Source organism: Carassius auratus, unplaced genomic scaffold, assembly GCF_003368295.1.
Source record: "Carassius auratus strain Wakin unplaced genomic scaffold, ASM336829v1 scaf_tig00216729, whole genome shotgun sequence".
Classification (NCBI taxonomy): domain Eukaryota; kingdom Metazoa; phylum Chordata; class Actinopteri; order Cypriniformes; family Cyprinidae; genus Carassius; species Carassius auratus.
Window position 1 is genome coordinate 634,041 of NW_020528711.1, and position 20,767 is coordinate 654,807.

Sequence of the window (20,767 nt, forward strand, 5' to 3'; positions counted from 1 at the left end):
AGAAACTGGGGAATTCAAGTGCTGTACGTTAAATCCGGCTGACAGGACTCTGATCTGCAGCGCTCATCTCGTTATAGATCAAGATAATTTATAAAGGTTTTTAAACGACGAATCGGAATATCAGATAGTTGACATGGTAGGCAAGTTTGTGTATGTATTTTAATAAAAAAAATTAAAAACTAAATAAAATGAATACTGATGCATCTGTTAGTGGCTGTGGTGTGTCACGTGACAATCATGACGCGTCGCCATGGAAACAAGGGGTCGGTTAAAATATTTGTAATTTACGCATGAAAGGGTTGATTTAAAAATATTTTTTTTTCTAAGTAAACAACAATAGCCCAAGTTTAGTAAACATTTTTTATTGAGACTATAAAAAATAATTCTGCGTCTATTTTTAGGTGTGCCAGCTGCCACTCTGGGTGGCACAGGCACACCCTGGCACACCTGTGGCTACGCCACTGGTTGAAAAGCATCTGTTTCTCTTTGGCCTGCCTGTGTGTCTTCTTTAAATAGGTCGCTCTTGACTGTTGTACTCGCTTACGGCCATACCACCCTGAGCACGCCCCCGATCTCGGAAGCTAAGCAGGGTCGGGCCTGGTTAGTACTTGGATGGGAGGCCCGGACCCTCGTCCCTCCGAGAAACCTCGGAACCCGGTGGCGTCGTGCTGGAGGGCTGGCAGAAGTTCTGGGAGCAGCCGCCTGAATCCGCCCAAGCCCTTGGTATTGCCCCCGCTAACATCAAGTGGCTGAAGACCAACGAGACCTACGGGCTGTTCGAGAGGGCGTCCAGGTACAAGAATGTCAGGGGAGAGATGGCCGAGAGGAAGCTCTTTAAGGAGAAGATGGAGTTCCTCCCGCCACCACCTCCTATGGCTGTCAAGGGAGCTGTGCCCAACATGCTCTCCTTCTTCACCACCCCTGCCTTCTTCTGGCGCCCGGTCGGCGTGATGAAGGCATTGATCCGCTACCCAACACCAACTGCCCCGCACCGCCAGAATACTACCTGGAGAAGAGAGGGTACGGCAGCTACGCCAGGCAAGTGTACAGCTTAAACTTCCTTTACACCCTGCTGACTGAGAGGTTGATGTGCAAACACTGTCTCAAGCTGAGGGAGGAGCCGAGCCAGGCGCACCCGAACGACGACGAGGAGGACGGTGCCCACCGTTCCCAGCAGCAGTACACCTGGCTGGCGTACAGTCCGAAAATTCTAATAAACCTCGCCCCGGCAGTCAGAATCATGTTCCCGGCCATAATCTGCGGCAAGCGTGCTGTGGACAGGAGTGTGGTCAGCCTGATGAGCGACCGACTCAACGCTGTCTCGATGAGCAAGGTGCAGAGGCTGCTGCAGCAGGGTTACGATGAGTGGTACGTGGAGCGTCGGGACCTGTACCAGACTCTCCTGTACGATGCCCACACGTCGGCGGCTGGATCGTCTTCATCTCAGCAAAGCATCCTGTCGTTTGCCAGAGCAACCGGCACTTACACCCCTCCCATCGCCCCGCCTCCACTTCCGTCTGCTCGGGTCCTGAGGTGTGCACACCTGATTCTGGAGATGGAGAAGATGACCGTGTACAGGGACCAAATCCTCAGTACGACTGGGGAAATCTTGTGCATCGACGGCACGAGGAAGGTATGTACAGCATAAAGTACTTGTGATCATATGGAGCAGACTGACTGTTGATAAACACCGTGCAATCAATGTTCTGCTTTGTTTTTATAGATTCTCAAGAAGATCCAGGGCACCATGCAGTACGTCACCAGCGTGCTGAATGAGTGGGGTCAGTTCTTGACCACAGTGGTGGTGGTGTTCGAGTCCGAGGGCTGCTACACACGCATTGCCAGAGGTCTGGTCACCCGCTTTCGCCATGCCAACGCTCCTGCTCCAAAGGTGGTGTACGCGGACAACAACTGCTGTCGGTGAGTTCAATAACAGTTGATAGAACCTATGATGAAATGGATAATCCAACATGTAACACACCTACACAAAATGTCATGATATCATTTTCAGTGAAAGCGGTTCGTCGTTTTTGGAGAATCTGTTTGGTGACTGGGTGACATTAAACATTAAATAATACTTTACTAATACTGGTTACTGCTTAACATCATAAGTCAGGTCTAAAAGGTAACTGAGTTTATCTTACCTTCAACCTCCTGTCAAGGTGCCATGTGACAGGAGGGAACTCTCTGGCGTACGCGAGCAGTCGCTCCTTCTGCCACTTCAGCAGCTCGTTCTGCTCTCCCTGCTGGCAGTACTGGAACAGCAACCACACCAGCCAGCCGACATCGTTTTCTAGAAGCCACTTGAAGGTCTGACCGGCGTACTTCCCGAACACGATGACCAGCTGACCTTTCCACAGCTCACCCCCGGACCTCTTGGCCATCGCCTCTGCTGTCTTGGGATCCAGCCATGTAGGGTCATCAACGGTGCTGGGGGCCTCTGCCACAGACTTTGCTGCCTCTGTACACTGCAGCCTGGCCTCTCCTTGCCAGTACAAAACGATGTTGGGGTACTGGTTTTTCTGTTGATGGCTGACCAGCGATGATTTGGTGGTCAAGCTCTTCCTGCAGACATCACAGTCAAAGGTCTCCCTGGCGACGGCATGGATCTTCAGATGCCTCGTCAGGTTGGACTTTTCAGTGAAAGTCTTGTGGCACACGCTGCACCGATGTCTAGGCTTCTCCATGTTTCATCTGGTACAGTAAAACATGAATAAATGAGTAAAACTAAAAGCAGATGAGGGCTTAAATACATGTTTATAGACCCTGCAGCCCTCATAAAAGTAGTAACCAAAAACAGCCCATTCATTCATCACTTGTTTTTAGCATGCAAATCGCGGTTGACATGTTTACACTTCTAAAGCATATTTACACATCGAATTTCAAACGCCACACTGTTGTAACACTATCTCTTTCATGGTCTTAAGAAGTGAGCGAGAGTGTCTGATCACGTTTTTAAAGAATTTCCAGAGATCGTCAGGTCATTACAGCGGCGATTGGTAGCTCATTCATTCATTTTCAATGCTTAGCATACTAATCGCGATTGATATTCTAACACACCTAAAGCATATTTAAGCTTTACATTTCGAGTCCACACAGTAGTAGTACATTCTTCAACGTCTCAACATGTAAAATCAATAGTCTGGTCGCATTTTAAACGCATTTCAGAGAGATAAAACCTAGCTATTTTAATGTAAACAAGCGGAGCTAGAAAGTTAGTGTCAGTACGGCGCTGACGAGATATCACCATGTAAAACCTTGAATATCAGCCAAATTATCCCAAAATATATGGAGTTTCATTCATTACTTAGCACATAATTATACCAAACGTACCTGATAGTAAAGAAAACAGTCCAATCGATCATCTGCTTCTTCTTCTTTTTTAAATTGGCGGTTGGCAAACAACTTTTAAGTGTGCATTACCGCCACCTTCTGAAATGGAGTGTGGATCCTAATAGCCTTCACTCACTACTCTTTAAATAAAGAAATACATAAATACATAAATATATAAATCCAAAAAAAATAAATAAATAAATAAAATTCATAAATATATAATATCTAATAAAAATATTAATTTTAATACCTTACCATTCACATATTATTAACTCCAATATTTTAAGACAACTAAATTCATCTTCCTAATGAGCCCAATCGATCATCAATGGCCGCCAGTATTTTTAAAACAGCTCATACAGCTGGATGACGTTTACCGATCCTCGCTCAATGATTGGTCTGTTGAGCACTGAGCTCTGCTCAGCATTGCTCAACCATTGGACGGCTGACGATCGCTTAGGTACTTGGAGAATTCGCCTGGGAATACCAGGTGCTGTAAGCTTTTGCTTTTCCTTCAGCCAAGGCTCAGCTTTCATTCTAGTTCCTTTACACTTTTATACGGATTAGCTGCTTCTTTTTTGTCTGTTTTCTCTTTCTCTGTGCCATCTTTCTGCTTGCGGTGTCACAAAGGACAGCTCAGCCTCGTCATTCTTCCTTTCTCCTGCAGGAGGCGATAGACGGGCCTTTTCTCTGTCTCTATTACAAACTCTTGAGCGCCGCGTGCTCTTTTGGATCATGACACCCCTCTCTTCAGTTTGAGACGGAGCTTCCCAAATTTGATTGACATCCGAACCCCTTAGTGGTAAACTACACAGGAGATGCACCCTCTTAGATTTAAACTTAATTTTCAAATAAATTAACAAAAAACACATTCTCATGTTCATTTTTTCACTGATGTTGGTGTGGGATCAAATGATTTGCAATTAAACAAATTACATTTCAGCTTTTTTGGTACTTTTTCATTACTTGGAAAAGGACAAGAGTTTTTTATCATCTCAAAAAAAAAAAAAACATTAAACTCATCAGCAAATATTGTTTCATTGTAGGAAAATATAGGCATGCCCTTTCTGTTTTAAAATCACTAAATTCACCCCAAATTACCTGCACTCAAAGTGCATCACCACAATATTTTATTTTATTTTAATAGGTTTTGTTTTATTTTAACCAGATGACATTTACTTCAACTCAAAGTGCCTCAACGCAATATTGATTGTATTTATTGATATTAATTTTATTAATTAATTTAAACATTTTGGTTTAATTTAATTTAACCAGGTTTGAAATTTCTGTTTTAAAATCACTAAATTCACCCCAAATTACCTGCACTCAAAGTGCATCACCACAATATTTTATTTTATTTTAATTGTTTTGGTTTTATTTTAACCAGATGACATTTACTTCCACTCAAAGTGCCTCAAAGCAATATTGATTGTATTTATTGATATTAATTATTTTAAACATTTTGGTTTAATTTAATTTAACCAGGTTTGAAATTTCTGTTTTAAAATGACCAAATTCCCCCCAAATTACATTCAATTTAAAGTAAGCGCAGTATTTGTTTACTTTTATTTAATTCAATTTCAACCAGAAGACATTTCTGATGTTAAAGTTGAGAAACAGGCCCCCATTACTTCCACACAAAGTGCGTCACCGCGCGACATTTATCTTTTGTGAATGTATTTATTTATTAAAATGCATATTTTTTATTGTTACTTATTTCTTTCCCTTAATTTAGCTCATATTAAAAAAGAGAGAAGACTTTTAAAAGACTTGGAAAAAACTTTGAGTGGAAAAGGATCTGTTTCTCTTTGGCCTGCCTGTGTGTCTTCTTTAAATAGGTCGCTCTTGACTGTTGAACTCGCTTACGGCCATACCACCCTGAACTTTTAGTGGTGACAGGAAGTGGTACAGCAAGAGAAGCAAGGAGGGAGAAGGAGTGTGTTTGCTTGTGTGGAGTTGGAGATTTTGTTCTGTTGAATTGCTTGAAATAATTATTGCAAAACAGTACGTACAGTTTGGGTTCGACTAAATCCTCAAACAGCTCTTGCTGTTTGAGGATAAACACTTCTAGTAGCAAAGGAGGAGAAATGGCTGGACAATTGGATAAGGAAAGCGACCGTGACATGTCCGACGCAAGAGGTGAGGAGCGCAGTTATGATAAAGAACTGACGGTGTTGGTGGAGATTGAAGGGGAGGACAGAATCACAATGATGGAACTGTTGAAGACCGTGAAAGAAGAGTGCGGAGGAGTTATTGGATGTAGATATAAGTCTCCAAAAGAGTATGAATTAACAATGGCGGATGTGAGAGCAAAAAAGAAAATTTTGGATGGTCTGATGATTAAAAAAAGTCGTGTCATGGTAAAAGAAGTGGATTGCATGGAGATGGTCGTTTCCTTTTTAGGACTGCCAATGTACATTCAGGACGAGGAAATATTGAACAAACTAAAGGATTGGGGAGTAACAGCAGCCTCTAAAATAAAGAGGAGAATGTGGCCGGGAACTGACATTGCAGATGGGACAAGGTTTTTAAAAGTTAAGTTCAACAATATCGTCAAATCTTTGCCTTATTCAACGAAGTTTGAAACGCTCAGTGGGACTGAACACTTCAGGGTTATACACGATCGACAAGTCAAGGTTTGCCGTCTGTGTATACAACCGGGGCATGTTGTGAGAGAATGCCCGAGCTTTAGATGTTTTAGATGCGACAAACAAGGACATTATTCAAGAGAGTGCAAGGAGGTGAATTGTGGCGTGTGTGGAATGCGACCAGGACGCTGTGTGAGTGAAACGCTGGCAGTGATGGAAGAGGAGAACAGCGAGGAAGAAACGTCGGATCTATATGAGGTGGAGGAGAGCGAAGAGGAAGAGAGTTTAAATGTAGAAGGAGAGGAGAGCCAAATTTCCAAGGGAAAAGAAGAGACAGTGACGACATGGGGAGAAATTGGAAGTGAGAACAGCCAAGGTGAGGTTGGCTTAGGGCAGCGGATAAGAGAGAGGAAGAAGAAAGAGAGTACACCAGGTAAAGAGATGGATCCTAAAGATATGGAGTGTGAAGCTGGAGACAGGGATGAGGTTAAAAGTAAAGATGAAGGTGATGATGCCAAAAAGAAGGAAGGAAAACATCTGAGGGGAAAAAGAATGAAGAAAGATGATGGCGGAGCAAAAGAGGGAGAAGTGGTAGAGAATCTTGTGACAAACGCGGACGAAGATATGGACACGAGTAAGGGGACAGGTATGCTGAATAAAAGAAAGAAAGAAGAAACGAGTGGAGGAGCACAAGGCAGAAAGTAGGAGCTTGATTTAATTTGAATTGGTATATATATATAATTTATTTTATTTTCTTTATAATCATAATGTGGGGTGTTTTGCAAATTGCGAGTTTAAACAGTAATGGGTTAAGAGACATGAATAAGTTTGAGAGGGTGAAGAGATTGTTAAAAGCTGATGTGCTATGTTTACAAGAGACGCACTGGACAGGGGATATAATGGATAATATAATGGGATGGAGAAATTTATGTAAGTCACGGGAATGTAAATGCCTGTGGAGTGGCCATTTTGACAAAAACAGAAAGAGTGCAAAATGTGAAACAGATTTATAAAGATGGAAGCGGGAGATTGTTAGGGCTTGAATTTATGTTTTGCAATGAATTGTTTAGGCTTATGAATATTTATGCACCGAATGTAGAGGTTGAAAGAAAAGGAGTCTTTAATGAAATGAAGACTATATGTAAAAGGAAAGTGTATAGTGGTTGGGGACTTTAATGTATGGTGCACGAGACTGGACGCTTCAAGTAGTGCCAATTTTAAAACTGATGGGTCAAGAAAGATCTTATTAGAGTGGATGCGGAGTGATGATATAGTTACTGTGTGGAGGGAAGAGAATCCATATAAGAGAGAATTTTCGAGAAGACAAATGGTGATGGGTAACTTAAAACAGAGTCGTATAGATCTATGTTTGATGAAAAGAGAAATACTAAAATATGTAAAAAATGTGAAATATAGTTTTGTTGGTTTAAGTGATCATGCTGTGATGACAGTTAAGATGTGTGAGGGGAGAGGGAGTGTGGTGTTTAAATTCAAATCTGTTAAATGAAGTGGCGTATAAGGAAAGCATTGTAAAATGTATAAATTATGAAATGCAGAACCCGGTATATGAGGAAAATATTTGTGAGTGGTGGGAGGAAATGAAAAGGAAAATTAAAAAAAGAAGTATTAGATATTCAAAACAGAGGGATTTTATGAGGAGGAGTAAAGTAGAAGTATTGGAAAATGCTTTAAAAGAAGAAGCTAAAAAAATTGAAAATAATCCTGAGTATGGTGAAGATGGCTTTATGAGGCTAAAAACAGAATTAGAAGAGTATGAAAAGGAAAAAAGCAAGGGAATAAGAATAAGAAGCAGAGCTCAGTATGCTTTGGAGGGAGAAAGAAGTACAAAGTTTTTCCTTAATTTAGAAAATAAAAAGCAGAGGAGAAATCAGATCTTTGAACTGGAAAATAAAAACGGTGACAAAATAAATGATTTTGTGGGGATAATAGAAGAGGTGGAGGTTTTTTATAGAGAGTTATATAAGAGGGAGGGTGTGAAACAAGAGTGTGTGAATGAAGTCTTGAGTAATGTTAATGTAAAGCTAGATGAGGATGAGAAGAATATGTGTGAAAAAGATATAAGTATTGAAGAAATAAAGGATGCAATAAATCAGACAAAAAACAATAAAAGTCCTGGCTCAGATGGCTTAACTCACGAGTTTTACAAGACGTTTATAGGGACCTTAGCGCCAATATTGTTAAAAGTGTATAAAGATATGGAAGAGCGGAAGGAAATGCCGACATCTATGGGCTTAGGAATAATAACCATATTATATAAAAATAAAGGGAATCCATTGAAGTTGGAAAATTATAGGCCTCTGAGTCTGCTAAACTGAGATTATAAAATTTTAACAAAACTTATAGCTAATAGAATTAAGCAGGTAGTAGGGAGTATTGTGTCGCCAAGCCAAGCGTACAGTATAGTGGGGAGAGATATTGCGGATACCATTTGTACAATAAGGGACGTTGTTGAAAATATGGGAAAAGATAGAAAAGGGGGATTGGTTTTATCTGTGGATTTGAATAAAGCCTTTGATAGGGTGGAACACAGTTTTATTGAGCAGACAATGGTAAGATATGGATTTGGGGAGAGAATAAGAAAATGGATAAAATTAATATATGACAATGCTAGAAGCTGTGCTAAAATCAATGGGGTATTAATTGATCCCTTTCCATTAGAAAGGTCTGTCAGACAAGGGTGCCCACTATCTGCACTGTTATATTCAATAACAGCGGAACCGCTTGCATCTTTGATAAAAAATGATAAGGAAATAAGAGGTATCCCAATTCCGTATGGGGGAGTAAGTGTCATCCACCAGTACGCAGACGACACAACTTTTACTGTCAGGGATATAAAGAGTGTCAAGAGAATAAGAATGCAGATGGGAATATACGGAAAAGCCTCGAGTGCAAAAATAAATGCTGATAAGTCGGAAATAATGGGTGTAGGAGGAGTGAAGATAGAAGGGTTAGATTTTCCGTTTAAAATAGTGAAAGATCATTTAAAAATATTAGGAGTGAATATAGGAGTAGATATGAAGGAGGCTGGAGATGCAACATGGACTGGAGTTTTAAACAAAATCAAACAAGTATTAAATTTCTGGAGGCAAAGAGAATTAAGACTAAGAGGAAAGGTGGTAGTTGTTAATTCATTAATACTTACTAAATGCAACTATGTGATGGGAGCAATTAGTATACCAGACTGGGTATTGAACGAAATAAAAGAGATTATGAATACTTTTGTGTGGGGAGGTAAAGGAATCAAAATTTCAACAAAAACATTGATAGCGGATTATGAGGAAGGGGGTCTGAGGTTGGTTGATTTATAGGTTAAGAGGAAGGCAATAAGAGTTAAAACAATAAAAAAAGTATTTATGTGACAAAGTAGAGTATGGGTGGAAGGGATATATGAAAACTTATTTAAATGAAGGGGGAGGATGTGGTGAGGAAGGATTGTTTATGGCTTTTAAAAAACCTATGACTGAAAAAATGCCAGTTTTATCGGGAAGTGTTAAGTGCTTGGGCTGAGTTTTTAGTTAACGTTAATTATGATTGCAATAATATAAATCAAGTCCTTAACCAGCCATTATTTCTGAATCCAAAAATAAATAGGAGAGAGAAAACTCTTTATAATAAATTGTTTATGAGAGCGGGAGTTAGAAAAGTGAAAGATATGGCATATGAGTTAGGTTTTTTGCCAAATAGGGCTATATATGATTGTGTGGTGGGATGGGATTATGAAATTGAAATATCTAAAGTGGACTGTGAATGTGAAAATATAAAAACAAGCCTACCAGAAGGGTGGGTGCAAAGAATTGAGAGAGAGACCGTGAAAGTAGGAGATTGGGGATTTCCTGAAATGTATGTTTTGGACAAAAAAGGAAAAAAGGTTTTTTTGCATCAATTGAACGTTAAAATAATTTACAAGATGATGGTGAAAAAGGAAATCAAAACGCCTGCGTCTGAGGAGGTATGGCCAAGAGTATTCCCTGGAATAAATGTAAAGATGATTTGGAAGAACTTAAATGTGAAATACAATGGACTGGACTGTGAAAACCTGGACTTCAAATTAAGGCATAACAGAATATATACAAAGGTGGTGATTCATCAAATGAACAGAAATGTGAATCGAGAGTGTGATGTTTGTGAGACAGAGCCAGAAACATTGATGCACATTTTTTTTGAATGTAAAGGGCTGGAAGCATTTCATGCTGCAGTAAAAGTATTAGTGAAAAAAGGAATGGGGATAGATGTGGCAGGGGAGGAATGGAAAAAGTTGTTTTTGTTTGGGATAAACATGAACAAAAAGGATAGTAAAGTGAACTTATGGAACATGGTTTTAAGTAATGCTAGGTATGCGATATGGGTAAGGAGGAACATGGCTTATTATGATAGGAAAAAAGTGGATGTAATGCCAATGTTCAAAATGATCTTTAAGAAAAATGTGTATTTGATGTGGAAATACTTGCCTGATGAGGAATTTGAAAGAGCATTTGTGGAAGGGAGTGAGTTGATTAGAATAGAAGGGAAAAAAGGGTTGTGTTTAAAGTTTTGAAAGAACAAAAGGAGTAATGAGTTGGGTAAATTTTGTTGTTTTGTCTTGGCTCTGTGGGTAATATTTGTTTTGTTTAAGGTTTATTTTGAAGGATGTATATGTGGACTGATTCTATAGCTTAAGTCCTATATGCCTTGGTTGAAATATGATTTACGTGTAATGTAAGGATGTGAAACTGAATTATTTTTTCATGTAAATATGTTCTTTTTGATAATAAAAAAAAAAAAAAAAAAAGCACGCCCGATCTCGTCCAATCTCGGAAGCTAAGCAGGGTCGGGCCTGGTTAGTACTTGGATGGGAGACCGCCTGGGAATACCAGGTGCTGTAAGCTTTTGCTTTTCCTTCAGCCAAAGCTCAGCTATCATTCTAGTTCCTTTACACTTTTATACGGATTAGCTGCTTCTTTTTTGTCTGTTTTCTCTTTCTCTGTGCCATCTTTCTGCTTGCGGTGTCACAAAGGACAGCTCAGCCTCGTCATTCTTCCTTTCTCCTGCAGGAGGCGATAGACGGGCCTTTTCTCTGTCTCTATTACAAACTCTTGAGCGCCGCGTGCTCTTTTGGAAATGACACCCCTCTCTTCAGTTTGAGACGGAGCTTCCCAAATTTGATTGTCATCCGAACCCCTTAGTGGTAAACTACACAGGAGATGCACCATCTTAGATTTAAAGTTCATTTTCAAATAAATTAACAAAAAACACATTCTCATGTTCATTTTTTCACTGATGTTGGTGTGGGATCAAATTATTTGCAATTAAACAAATGACATATTTCAGCTTTTTTGGTACTTTTTCATTACTTGGAACAGGACAAAAGTTTTTTATCATCTCAAAAAAAAAAAAAAAAAAAAAAAATTCATTAAACTCATCAGCAAATATTGTTTCATTGTAGGAAAATATAGGCATGCCCTTTCTGTTTTAAAATCACTAAATTCACCCCAAATTACCTGCACTCAAAGTGCGTCACCACAATATTTTATTTTATTTTAATAGGTTTGGTTTTATTTTAACAAGATGACTTTTACTTCCACTCAAAATGCCTCAACGCAATATTGATTGTATTTATTGATATTAATTTTATTAATTAATTTAAACATTTTGGTTTAATTTAATTTAACCAGGTTTGAAATTCCTGTTTTAAAATCACTAAATTCATCCCCAAATTACCTGCACTCAAAGTGCATCACCACAATATTTTATTTTATTTTATTTTAATTGTTTTGGTTTTATTTTAACCAGATGACATTTACTTCCACTCAAAGTGCCTCAACGCAATATTGATTGTATTTATTGATATTAATTATTTTAAACATTTTGGTTTAATTTAATTTAACCAGGTTTGAAATTTCTGTTTTAAAATGACCAAATTCCCCCCAAATTACATTCAATTTAAAGTAAGCGCAGTATTTGTTTACTTTTATTTAATTCAATTTCAACCAGAAGACATTTCTGATGTTAAAGTTGAGAAACAGGCCCCCATTACTTCCACACAAAGTGCGTCACCGCGACATTTATCTTTTGTGAATGTATTTATTTATTAAAATGCATATTTTTTATTGTTACTTATTTCTTTCCCTTAATTTAGCTCATATTAAAAAAGAGAGAAGACTTTTAAAAGACTTGGAAAAAACTTTGAGTGGAAAAGGATCTGTTTCTCTTTGGCCTGCCTGTGTGTCTTCTTTAAATAGGTCGCTCTTGACTGTTGTACTCGCTTACGGCCATACCACCCTGAGCACGCCCGATCTCGTCCGATCTCGGAAGCTAAGCAGGGTCGGGCCTGGTTAGTACTTGGATGGGAGGCCCGGACCCTCGTCCCTCCGAGAAACCTCGGAACCCGGTGGCGTCGTGCTGGAGGGCTGGCAGAAGTTCTGGGAGCAGCCGCCTGAATCCGCCCAAGCCCTTGGTATTGCCCCCGCTAACATCAAGTGGCTGAAGACCAACGAGACCTACGGGCTGTTCGAGAGGGCGTCCAGGTACAAGAATGTCAGGGGAGGAGATATCCGAGAGGAAGCTCTTTAAGGAGAAGATGGAGTTCCTCCCGCCACCACCTCCTATGGCTGTCAAGGGAGCTGTGCCCAACATGCTCTCCTTCTTCACCACCCCTTGCCTTCTTCTGGCGCCCGGTCGGCGTGATGAAGGCATTGATCCGCTACCCAACACCAACTGCCCCGCACCGCCAGAATACTACCTGGAGAAGAGAGGGTACGGCAGCTACGCCAGGCAAGTGTACGGCTTGAACTTCCTTTACACCCTGCTGACCGAAAGGTTGATGTGCAAACACTGTCTCAAGCTGAGGGAGGAGCCGAGCCAGGCGCACGCGAACGACGACGAGGAGGACGGTGCCCACCGTTCCCAGCAGCAGTACACCTGGCTGCCGTACAGTCCGAAAATTCTAACAAACCTCGCCCCGGCAGTCAGAATCATGTTCCCGGCCATAATCTGCGGCAAGCGTGCTGTGGACAGGAGTGTGGTCAGCCTGATGAGCGACCGACTCAACGCTGTCTCGATGAGCAAGGTGCAGAGGCTGCTGCAGCAGGGCCACGTTGAGTGGTACGTGGAGCGTCGGGACCTGTACCAGACTCTCCTGTACGATGCCCACACGTCGGCGGCTGGATCGTCTTCATCTCAGCAAGGCATCCTGTCGTTTGCCAGAGCAGCCGGCACTTACACCCCTCCCATCGCCCCGCCTCCCCTTCCGTCTGCTCGGGTCCTGAGGTGTGCACACCTGATTCTGGAGATGGAGAAGATGCCCGTGTACAGGGACCAAATCCTCAGTACGACTGGGGAAATCTTGTGCATCGACGGCACGAGGAAGGTATGTACAGCATAAAGTACTTGTGATCATATGGAACAGACTGACTGTTGATAAACACCATGCAATCAATGTTCTGCTTTGTTTTTATAGATTCTCAAGAAGATCTACGGCGACGGCCAGGGCACCATGCAGTACGTCACCAGCGTGCTGAATGAGTGGGGTCAGTTCTTGACCACAGTGGTGGTGGTGTTCGAGTCCGAGGGCTGCTACGCACGCATGGCCAGAGGTCTGGTCACCCGCTTTCGCCATGCCAACGCTCCTGCTCCAAAGGTGGTGTACGCGGACAACAACTGCTGTCGGTGAGTTCAATAACAGTTGATAGAACCTATGATGAAATGGATAATCCAACATGTAACACACCTACACAAAATGTCATGATATCATTTTCAGTGAAAGCGGTTCGTCGTTTTTGGAGAATCTGTTTGGTGACTGGGTGACATTAAACATTAAATAATACTTTACTAATACTGGTTACTGCTTAACATCATTACTCAGGTCTAAAAGGTAACTGAGTTTATCTTACCTTCAACCTCCTGTCAAGGTGCCATGTGACAGGAGGGAACTCTCTGGCGTACGCGAGCAGTCGCTCCTTCTGCCACTTCAGCAGCTCGTTCTGCTCTCCCTGCTGGCAGTACTGGAACAGCAACCACACCAGCCAGCCGACATCGTTTTCTAGAAGCCACTTGAAGGTCTGACCGGCGTACTTCCCGAACACGATGACCAGCTGACCTTTCCACAGCTCACCCCCGGACCTCTTGGCCATCGCCTCTGTACACTGCAGCCTGGCCTCTCCTTGCCAGTACAAAACGATGTTGGGGTACTGGTTTTTCTGTTGATGGCTGACCAGCGATGATTTGGTGGTCAAGCTCTTCCTGCAGACATCACAGTCAAAGGTCTCCCTGGCGACGGCATGGATCTTCAGATGCCTCGTCAGGTTGGACTTTTCAGTGAAAGTCTTGTGGCACACGCTGCACCGATGTCTAGGCTTCTCCATGTTTCATCTGGTACAGTAAAACATGAATAAATGAGTAAAACTAAAATCAGATGAGGGCTTAAATACATGTTTATAGACCCTGCAGCCCTCGTAAAAGTAGTAACCAAAAACAGCCCATTCATTCATCACTTGTTTTTAGCATGCAAATCGCGGTTGACATGTTTACACTTCTAAAGCATATTTACACATCGAATTTCAACTCCACACTGCTGTAAGACTATCTATATGGTCTTAAGAAGTGAGCGAGAGTGTCTGATCACGTTTTTAAAGAATTTCCAGAGATCGTCAGGTCATTACAGCGGCGATTGGTAGCTCATTCATTCATTTTCAATGCATTTAGCATGCTAATCGCGATTGATATTCTAACACACCTAAAGCATATTTAAGCTTTACATTTCGAGTCCACACAGTAGTAGTACATTCTTCAACGTCTCAACATGTAAAATCAATAGTCTGGTCGCATTTTAAACGCATTTCAGAGAGATAAAACCTAGCTATTTTAATGTAAACAAACGGAGCTAGAAAGTTAGTGTCAGTACGGCGCTGACGAGATATTACCATGTAAAACCTTGAATATCAGCCAAATTATCCCAAAATATATGGAGTTTCATTCATTACTTAGCACATAATTATACCAAACGTACCTGATAGTAAAGAAAACAGTCCAATCGATCATCAATGGCCGCCAGTACACATGTCATACAGCTAGATGACGTTTACCGATCCTCGCTCAATGATTGGTCTGTTGAGCACTGAGCTCTGCTCAGCTCTGCTCAACCATTGGACGGCTGACGATCGCTTAGGTACTTGGAGGAGAATTCGCCTGTGGGAGGCTCATGACCCCCCCAAGTACATATATCTCAAACCTGGGATGGATCGAAAATGATCAAAATGAATGGTGCCACCTGGTGGTCAAAGTGTTATTTACAGAAATTGTCATGTACAAGGCCTAGTTTATTGAAATCCTGATTTGTTTTATAATTTTCATAGTTTGAGTTGATGTAGCTGATGAGATTCATATAGTCAAGTGGAAAAGTGTGCAATTGTTACATTTTTGGGCTGAATTAAGAAATATGTGTACACATCATCAAAGACATCAGAGCTGTTCACAGAACTCATTTTTGTGACCACCCAGGGGGTACAGCCAGCGCACGGTGGGGTGTGTTCACACCTCTGGTAGTGACGGAGAAGAAACAAGGACTTCTAGTTGCTCTGATGGGTTTCAAAAGGGATGGGATAGTGTAAAAAAAAAACACAAGCATTCAGAGACTCCAAAATACTTGAAATAGTTTTACAACTTTTATTTTTCACCCAGATTGTGTTTCATTTAAAAGGCAATGCATGGAAACACAAGTAAACAAGATCTGTTTGGTTTAAAGCTCGCTCACCACAACAAGGTACAGATCTACGAGCGAGAACACGAGAGACAAACATTTACTACCATTTGCAAACATTTTGTTAAACATGGAAGCTGACAGATATACAAACATCACAAGGACACGCACACATAAATAACATTAATAATAATCAAAAACAATTAAAAACACAAACTTTTGATTTGTACAGGCCCAAGCCCAATAAAGAACAGGATTATCCAAAGACTCAGGTCACTAATCAACAAATAAAGTGTTTTCTTTGGCAAATTTTTGTTAAACATGAAGCAGACAAAGACACAGATTATCTGAACATGAACAATCACTTAAGGGTTATGAAAACTGATTGTGTTAGATCAGAACTGATTAAGGCTAAAATGATTGAGGTTAGATTGGCCTTGATATTGAACATAGGCCAGAACATGTTTGTATAAAAAAAAAAAAAGATACTACAAAGTGCATTTTAAGAGCAACATAAATAATAATAAAAAACAAACAAGAACATTCTAAAGTAAAACTGGAAAGTGCATTTTTTGAACTTTTGAACTATATAAATAAATTGTTTGTTTGTTTGATTGTGTTACAAAGTGCTTCAAGTACAATCTAATAAACAAACAAGCCTCTTTCTCTCTCCTACAGATGGCACAGGAGAAGTGGCATCACACAGGTACGTTATTTACACAGTTATTTACACAGTTATTTACACAGTTCTCCTCTTTTCCAACTCCACATCCACCACACTTTTAAAGTGTTCAAAGCTGTCGTACACCACATTGTCAAACCCAGAGGTGGTGGATTTCTTAGTGGATGGACAGAAGGAAAATATCTTCTGGGTGCTTTCTGCCATTTTGTCCTTGGAAGGTGTGTACCTCTTCCGCTGTCCACCACAATTAGGCACGTGGCAAGCCCCACATGGCCACGAGGACTTGTTCGGCATGAATGCCTTGACTGTTGGTGCAGGAGGTACAAAGCTCTGGCTGCACGATGGCCCACGAAACAGGACAGAGGGAGCCAGTGGCTGTGCGGGGAGAACCAGCAGTATGGGTGCTGCCGACACAGCGGGTGGTCCATAGGTGGACGCAGCAGGCCTTGGCTGGAGGTGGGTGGACGCAGCAGGCCTTGGCCGAGTGGAGGAGGACGACGCTGTGGGCTGAACGGGCCAGTCCACAGGAGGCACAGGCTCTGGCTCTTCATCAAATAATCTGGAAGTAAAATAAAATACACATGTAATGAGTATTGATATGATGTGTGTGCTATTTGCTTTCCACAGGCAACAGGTGAAACAAAGTGCTTATGACAACTTACCTCCGCTTCTCACCACGCCTTTTTCCAGCCTCGTGATGAACATGCTGGTACTGGACCTGAGGCCGGTCTGGGGGTGGGAGGGATGTTAGTAGCGCAGGAGCTTCAGGGAACGGTGCGTCCGACAGCACTTTCAGGTGAGGCGTCACCTTCGGCAGTACCGTCGCCCCGTAGTTGGCCTTTTTCTCCTCCCTGGCAGCGAAGGTCGAGATGGACTTGGCGTTCAAGTTGGGCAGTGGAATGGCGAGACCGCTGAGGATGGGGTCGTCTTGAACTCGGTCTGCAATCCTCTTATACTGTCCCTTCAAAGAAGCCGTGACCTTGCTGGGGGAGGTGAGCTGATTGGCCGGCGCTCGGTTCTTCAGCATCTTGAGGAGGAGGTAGAGCAAGCGACTGTCCTCGGTCACCTGTGCCGCCTGAGCGTACCTCATGCAGCCAAACTTGGTCTTCTGGGCTGCTCTGGTCTCGGGAGAGTCCGCCCCAAGGCACCGACCGAACAAGGTGTAACCCCACCTGGACTCGTACTGCTTGAGGAAGCGGGCCGCGGTCTTGTCGTGGTCGTGGAGAGAGCTGGCGGCGGCGGCGATCTTCTGCCTGAGGTCAGCCGGCACTAAGTGGTGGTCGCTGTTGTCGGCCAGTTCTAGGAGGAGCAAGGCCAGTGCCTCCACTTCCTCTATACCTGGCAGATGCAGATGTCGATGTCTCATCAGCACATCTTGCAGGGCAGGACTGTCCTCCTCTTCCACCTGTTCTGCCTGTGTGAGGACGACGTGCTTGCCACAGACTCTGTCTATCGGGTCCTCCTCTGTATCAGAAGACATGCCGAGACCCTCATCCGCCATCTCGTCGTCTTCCTGCTCAGCCGACTCGTCGTCGTCCTCCTCCTCCTCACGCGACTGCTCTTCCTCAACTGCAAATATGTAATTGTACTAATCACAAACGTGTCTACACAACAATTGTTTTTTTTCACCAGGTTTGTCATCATTGTTTAAGTGTGTGATCAAGTACTGTACCTTTCTGCACGTACTAGTCCCTGGCAGTGAAGCTGGTGGACTGGCACATGGCGTACTCGACACCAAGGAGCTCCTCCTCGTCTGCAATGAAGCTTTATATATATTATGTTTTAATCACTCACTTGGAATGGCATAATTCCACATCGCTGTGAAGGGACGGCGTTGAACAGGTGGGCGTGCAACCCCTCCAGAGAGTTGCTGCCACGCCGGCACTTGTGCTTGTTCAGTCGGACACCGTTCATCACCACCACCTTCACAGACACATACAGCGGTATGCCAGGGGGATCCTGTAACACAACATATTGCAAGGTCCTTATTTATTCTGGTGTCCTTTTGAAATGTTGCCATATACAAGTTTGAATGGTTTTGACACACGATGACCGCAAATACATTAACCCACCTGCATGCAACTGAGGTGCTTGCTCGCAACTACCCAGTGAGCGTCGACTGCCTCTGGCGACTTGAACAGGTGAATGCCATCGATGTCAAGGCCGGCTGGTCCCTGGAACTCAGCAAGGATGGACTCTATCACCAAAGCAGTTTCCTGTAACACATAGGATATATTCTCAGCGTCGAGTGTTTAATCACATTGAACACATGCATTTATTTTCAAAGCTGGATCTGACCAATACCTTAGTCCAGTACGGTTGAATCCATATTGACAATATCTGGGAAAACCCATCAGATGTTGCTCAGGTACGTTTTCAGTAAGGTCTAAAATTAGATTGAATGTCAGTTTTTTGACAAAATTGGGTTTTCATTAAATTATTATTCTATAACATCTTGCCTATCATCTCTGAATGTATATTGGCAGAAGTTTCACTAGTTTGATGCAGAAAAATAGCAATTTATAGTAGCAAGCTGAAAAGACTGTCTCTTTAAGAACACGTGCAGAGTGATAGACTGTCACCTATCAAAATAAACAGAATAAAGGTATATCAATGTGCATTTCCCGACAGTCCTGTGTAAACTACAACGGCACGCAAGTTTTTATAAAAAAAATGTATCCAACGCGTGAGATGCAGAGCACAAGAGAACAACGGCGTCTGAAGCTGCTCGCTTAAAAGATCTTGCTCGCCTCTCAATCGAATTTTGAGTTCATAAGCTCTCGAATGATACCTAATCTATGATGATTACTAAAGTATGTGATATGAAAAATAGGCAATAAACACAGTGCCAATCGTCCCGCTAGCAGGACGTGACTGCGTTAAACCTGTTTTGCGTTAAACCAGAAATTCCATTTCTGAAAATCATAGTGATCAGATAACTTCAGATAACCATAACTTTTGCTACAGACAAACAATGAAAGAAATAAAAACTGATTTGGAAAGGGCTTGAAACCAGGTTCTTGTAAAATATCACCATGTAGTGGGTTTCCCAGATCGCATCACATATGTGAATATGAAAGCCACACTTACCACAACCCCACGGGTAATACGTCTTACATATGACCTGATCTGATTAGGCTTGAGGAAGGCCATCATCTCCTCATCAGAGTACCTGCCGTAGAGCTCTGGGTTACCGTTCCTGACCGCCTGGACCAGGAGCATCATGTCTGCCTTGTTGTAGGCGAGCACGGCACCCGCCATGGCACTCATGAAAGCCCCGTACTTGGCGTGGCTCTGCTTGATCACGACAGCGTCCCAGCGGTGCAGCCAGTGGCGGATGTCCAGCCTGATGACGGTACCCCACTTCACCCAGTCACCAAACAGATTCTCCAAAAACGACGAACCGCTGTCACTGAAAATGATATGAAATTTTGTGTAGGTGTGTTACATGTTGGATTATCCATTTCATCATAGGTTCTATCAACTGTTATTGAACTCACCGACAGCAGTTGTTGTCCGCGTACACCACCTTTGGAGCAGGAGCGTTGGCACGGCGAAAGCGGGCGACCAGACCTCTGGCCATGCGTGCGTAGCAGCCCTCGGACTCGGATGCCACCACCACTGTGGTCAAGAACTGACCCCACTCATTCAGCACGCTGGTGACGTACTGCATGGTGCCCTGGCCGTCGCCGTAGATCTTCTTGAGAATCTATAAAAACAAAGCAGAACATTGATTGCATGGTGTTTATCAACAGTCAGTCTGTTCCATATGATCACAAGTACTTTATGCTGTACATACCTTCCTCGTGCCGTCGATGCACAAGATTTCCCCAGTCGTACTGAGGATTTGGTCCCTGTACACGGGCATCTTCTCCATCTCCAGAATCAGGTGTGCACGCCTCAGGACCCGAGCAGACGGAAGGGGAGACGGGGCGATGGGAGGGGTGTAAGTGCCGGCTGCTCTGGCAAACGACAGGATGCCTTGCTGAGATGAAGACGATCCAGCCGCCGACGTGTGGGCATCGTACAGGAGAGTCTGGTACAGGTCCCGACGCTCCACGTACCACTCAACGTGGCCCTGCTGCAGCAGCCTCTGCACCTTGCTCATCGAGACAGCGTTGAGTCGGTCGCTCATCAGGCTGACCACACTCCTGTCCACAGCACGCTTGCCGCAGATTATGGCAGGGAACATGCTTCTGACGGCCGGGGCGAGGTTCATTAAAATTTTCGGACTGTACGCCAGCCAGGTGTACTAGAAGCCACTTGAAGGTCTGACCGGCGTACTTCCCGAACACGATGACCAGCTGACCTTTCCACAGCTCACCCCCGGACCTCTTGGCCATCGCCTCTGCTGTCTTGGGATCTAGCCATGTAGGGTCATCAACGGTGCTGGGGGCCTCTGCCACAGACTTTGCTGCCTCTGTACACTGCAGCCTGGCCTCTCCTTGCCGGTACAAAACGATGTTGGGG

The 20,767-nt window shown here is 42.9% G+C and overlaps 3 protein-coding genes and 1 pseudogene across 7 annotated transcripts; 1 reads left to right on the forward strand and 3 right to left on the reverse strand.

Moving 5' to 3' along the window:
- Positions 1-346: 346 nt before the first annotated feature.
- On the reverse strand, positions 347-14,984 carry LOC113098901 (zinc finger protein 630-like). 4 transcript variants are annotated; one of them, XM_026263959.1, is made up of 5 exons: positions 3,660-4,279; positions 3,334-3,365; positions 2,460-2,694; positions 2,145-2,387; positions 347-1,981 (listed from the first exon to the last, which is right to left on the reverse strand). In XM_026263959.1, exons 3-5 carry the CDS (start codon positions 2,685-2,687, stop codon positions 1,718-1,720), a joined length of 735 nt encoding a protein of 244 aa, XP_026119744.1. In that variant the 5' UTR covers positions 2,688-2,694; positions 3,334-3,365; positions 3,660-4,279; the 3' UTR covers positions 347-1,717. The 4 variants fall into 4 exon arrangements, with proteins under 4 accessions (XP_026119744.1, XP_026119745.1, XP_026119742.1 ...); XM_026263960.1 differs by lacking the exons at positions 3,334-3,365; positions 3,660-4,279 and adding exons at positions 14,070-14,288; positions 14,926-14,984 and having other exon boundaries at positions 347-1,946; positions 2,145-2,475; XM_026263957.1 differs by lacking the exons at positions 3,334-3,365; positions 3,660-4,279 and adding exons at positions 14,070-14,288; positions 14,926-14,984 and having other exon boundaries at positions 2,145-2,475.
- Positions 12,183-12,315, forward strand: LOC113098913 (uncharacterized; annotated as a pseudogene).
- A 558-nt stretch (positions 14,985-15,542) lies between the features above and the next one.
- LOC113098900 (uncharacterized) lies at positions 15,543-19,323 on the reverse strand. 2 transcript variants are annotated; one of them, XM_026263954.1, is made up of 5 exons: positions 18,602-19,323; positions 18,370-18,513; positions 18,092-18,256; positions 16,960-17,866; positions 15,543-16,856 (listed from the first exon to the last, which is right to left on the reverse strand). In XM_026263954.1, exons 3-5 carry the CDS (start codon positions 18,111-18,113, stop codon positions 16,355-16,357), a joined length of 1,431 nt encoding a protein of 476 aa, XP_026119739.1. In that variant the 5' UTR covers positions 18,114-18,256; positions 18,370-18,513; positions 18,602-19,323; the 3' UTR covers positions 15,543-16,354. The 2 variants fall into 2 exon arrangements, with proteins under 2 accessions (XP_026119739.1, XP_026119740.1); XM_026263955.1 differs by having other exon boundaries at positions 17,970-18,256.
- A 254-nt stretch (positions 19,324-19,577) lies between these two features.
- LOC113098902 (uncharacterized) lies at positions 19,578-20,567 on the reverse strand. The gene is made up of 3 exons (XM_026263961.1): positions 20,097-20,567; positions 19,827-20,006; positions 19,578-19,709 (listed from the first exon to the last, which is right to left on the reverse strand). Exons 1-3 carry the CDS (start codon positions 20,514-20,516, stop codon positions 19,707-19,709), a joined length of 603 nt encoding a protein of 200 aa, XP_026119746.1. The 5' UTR covers positions 20,517-20,567; the 3' UTR covers positions 19,578-19,706.
- Positions 20,568-20,767: the final 200 nt, after the last annotated feature.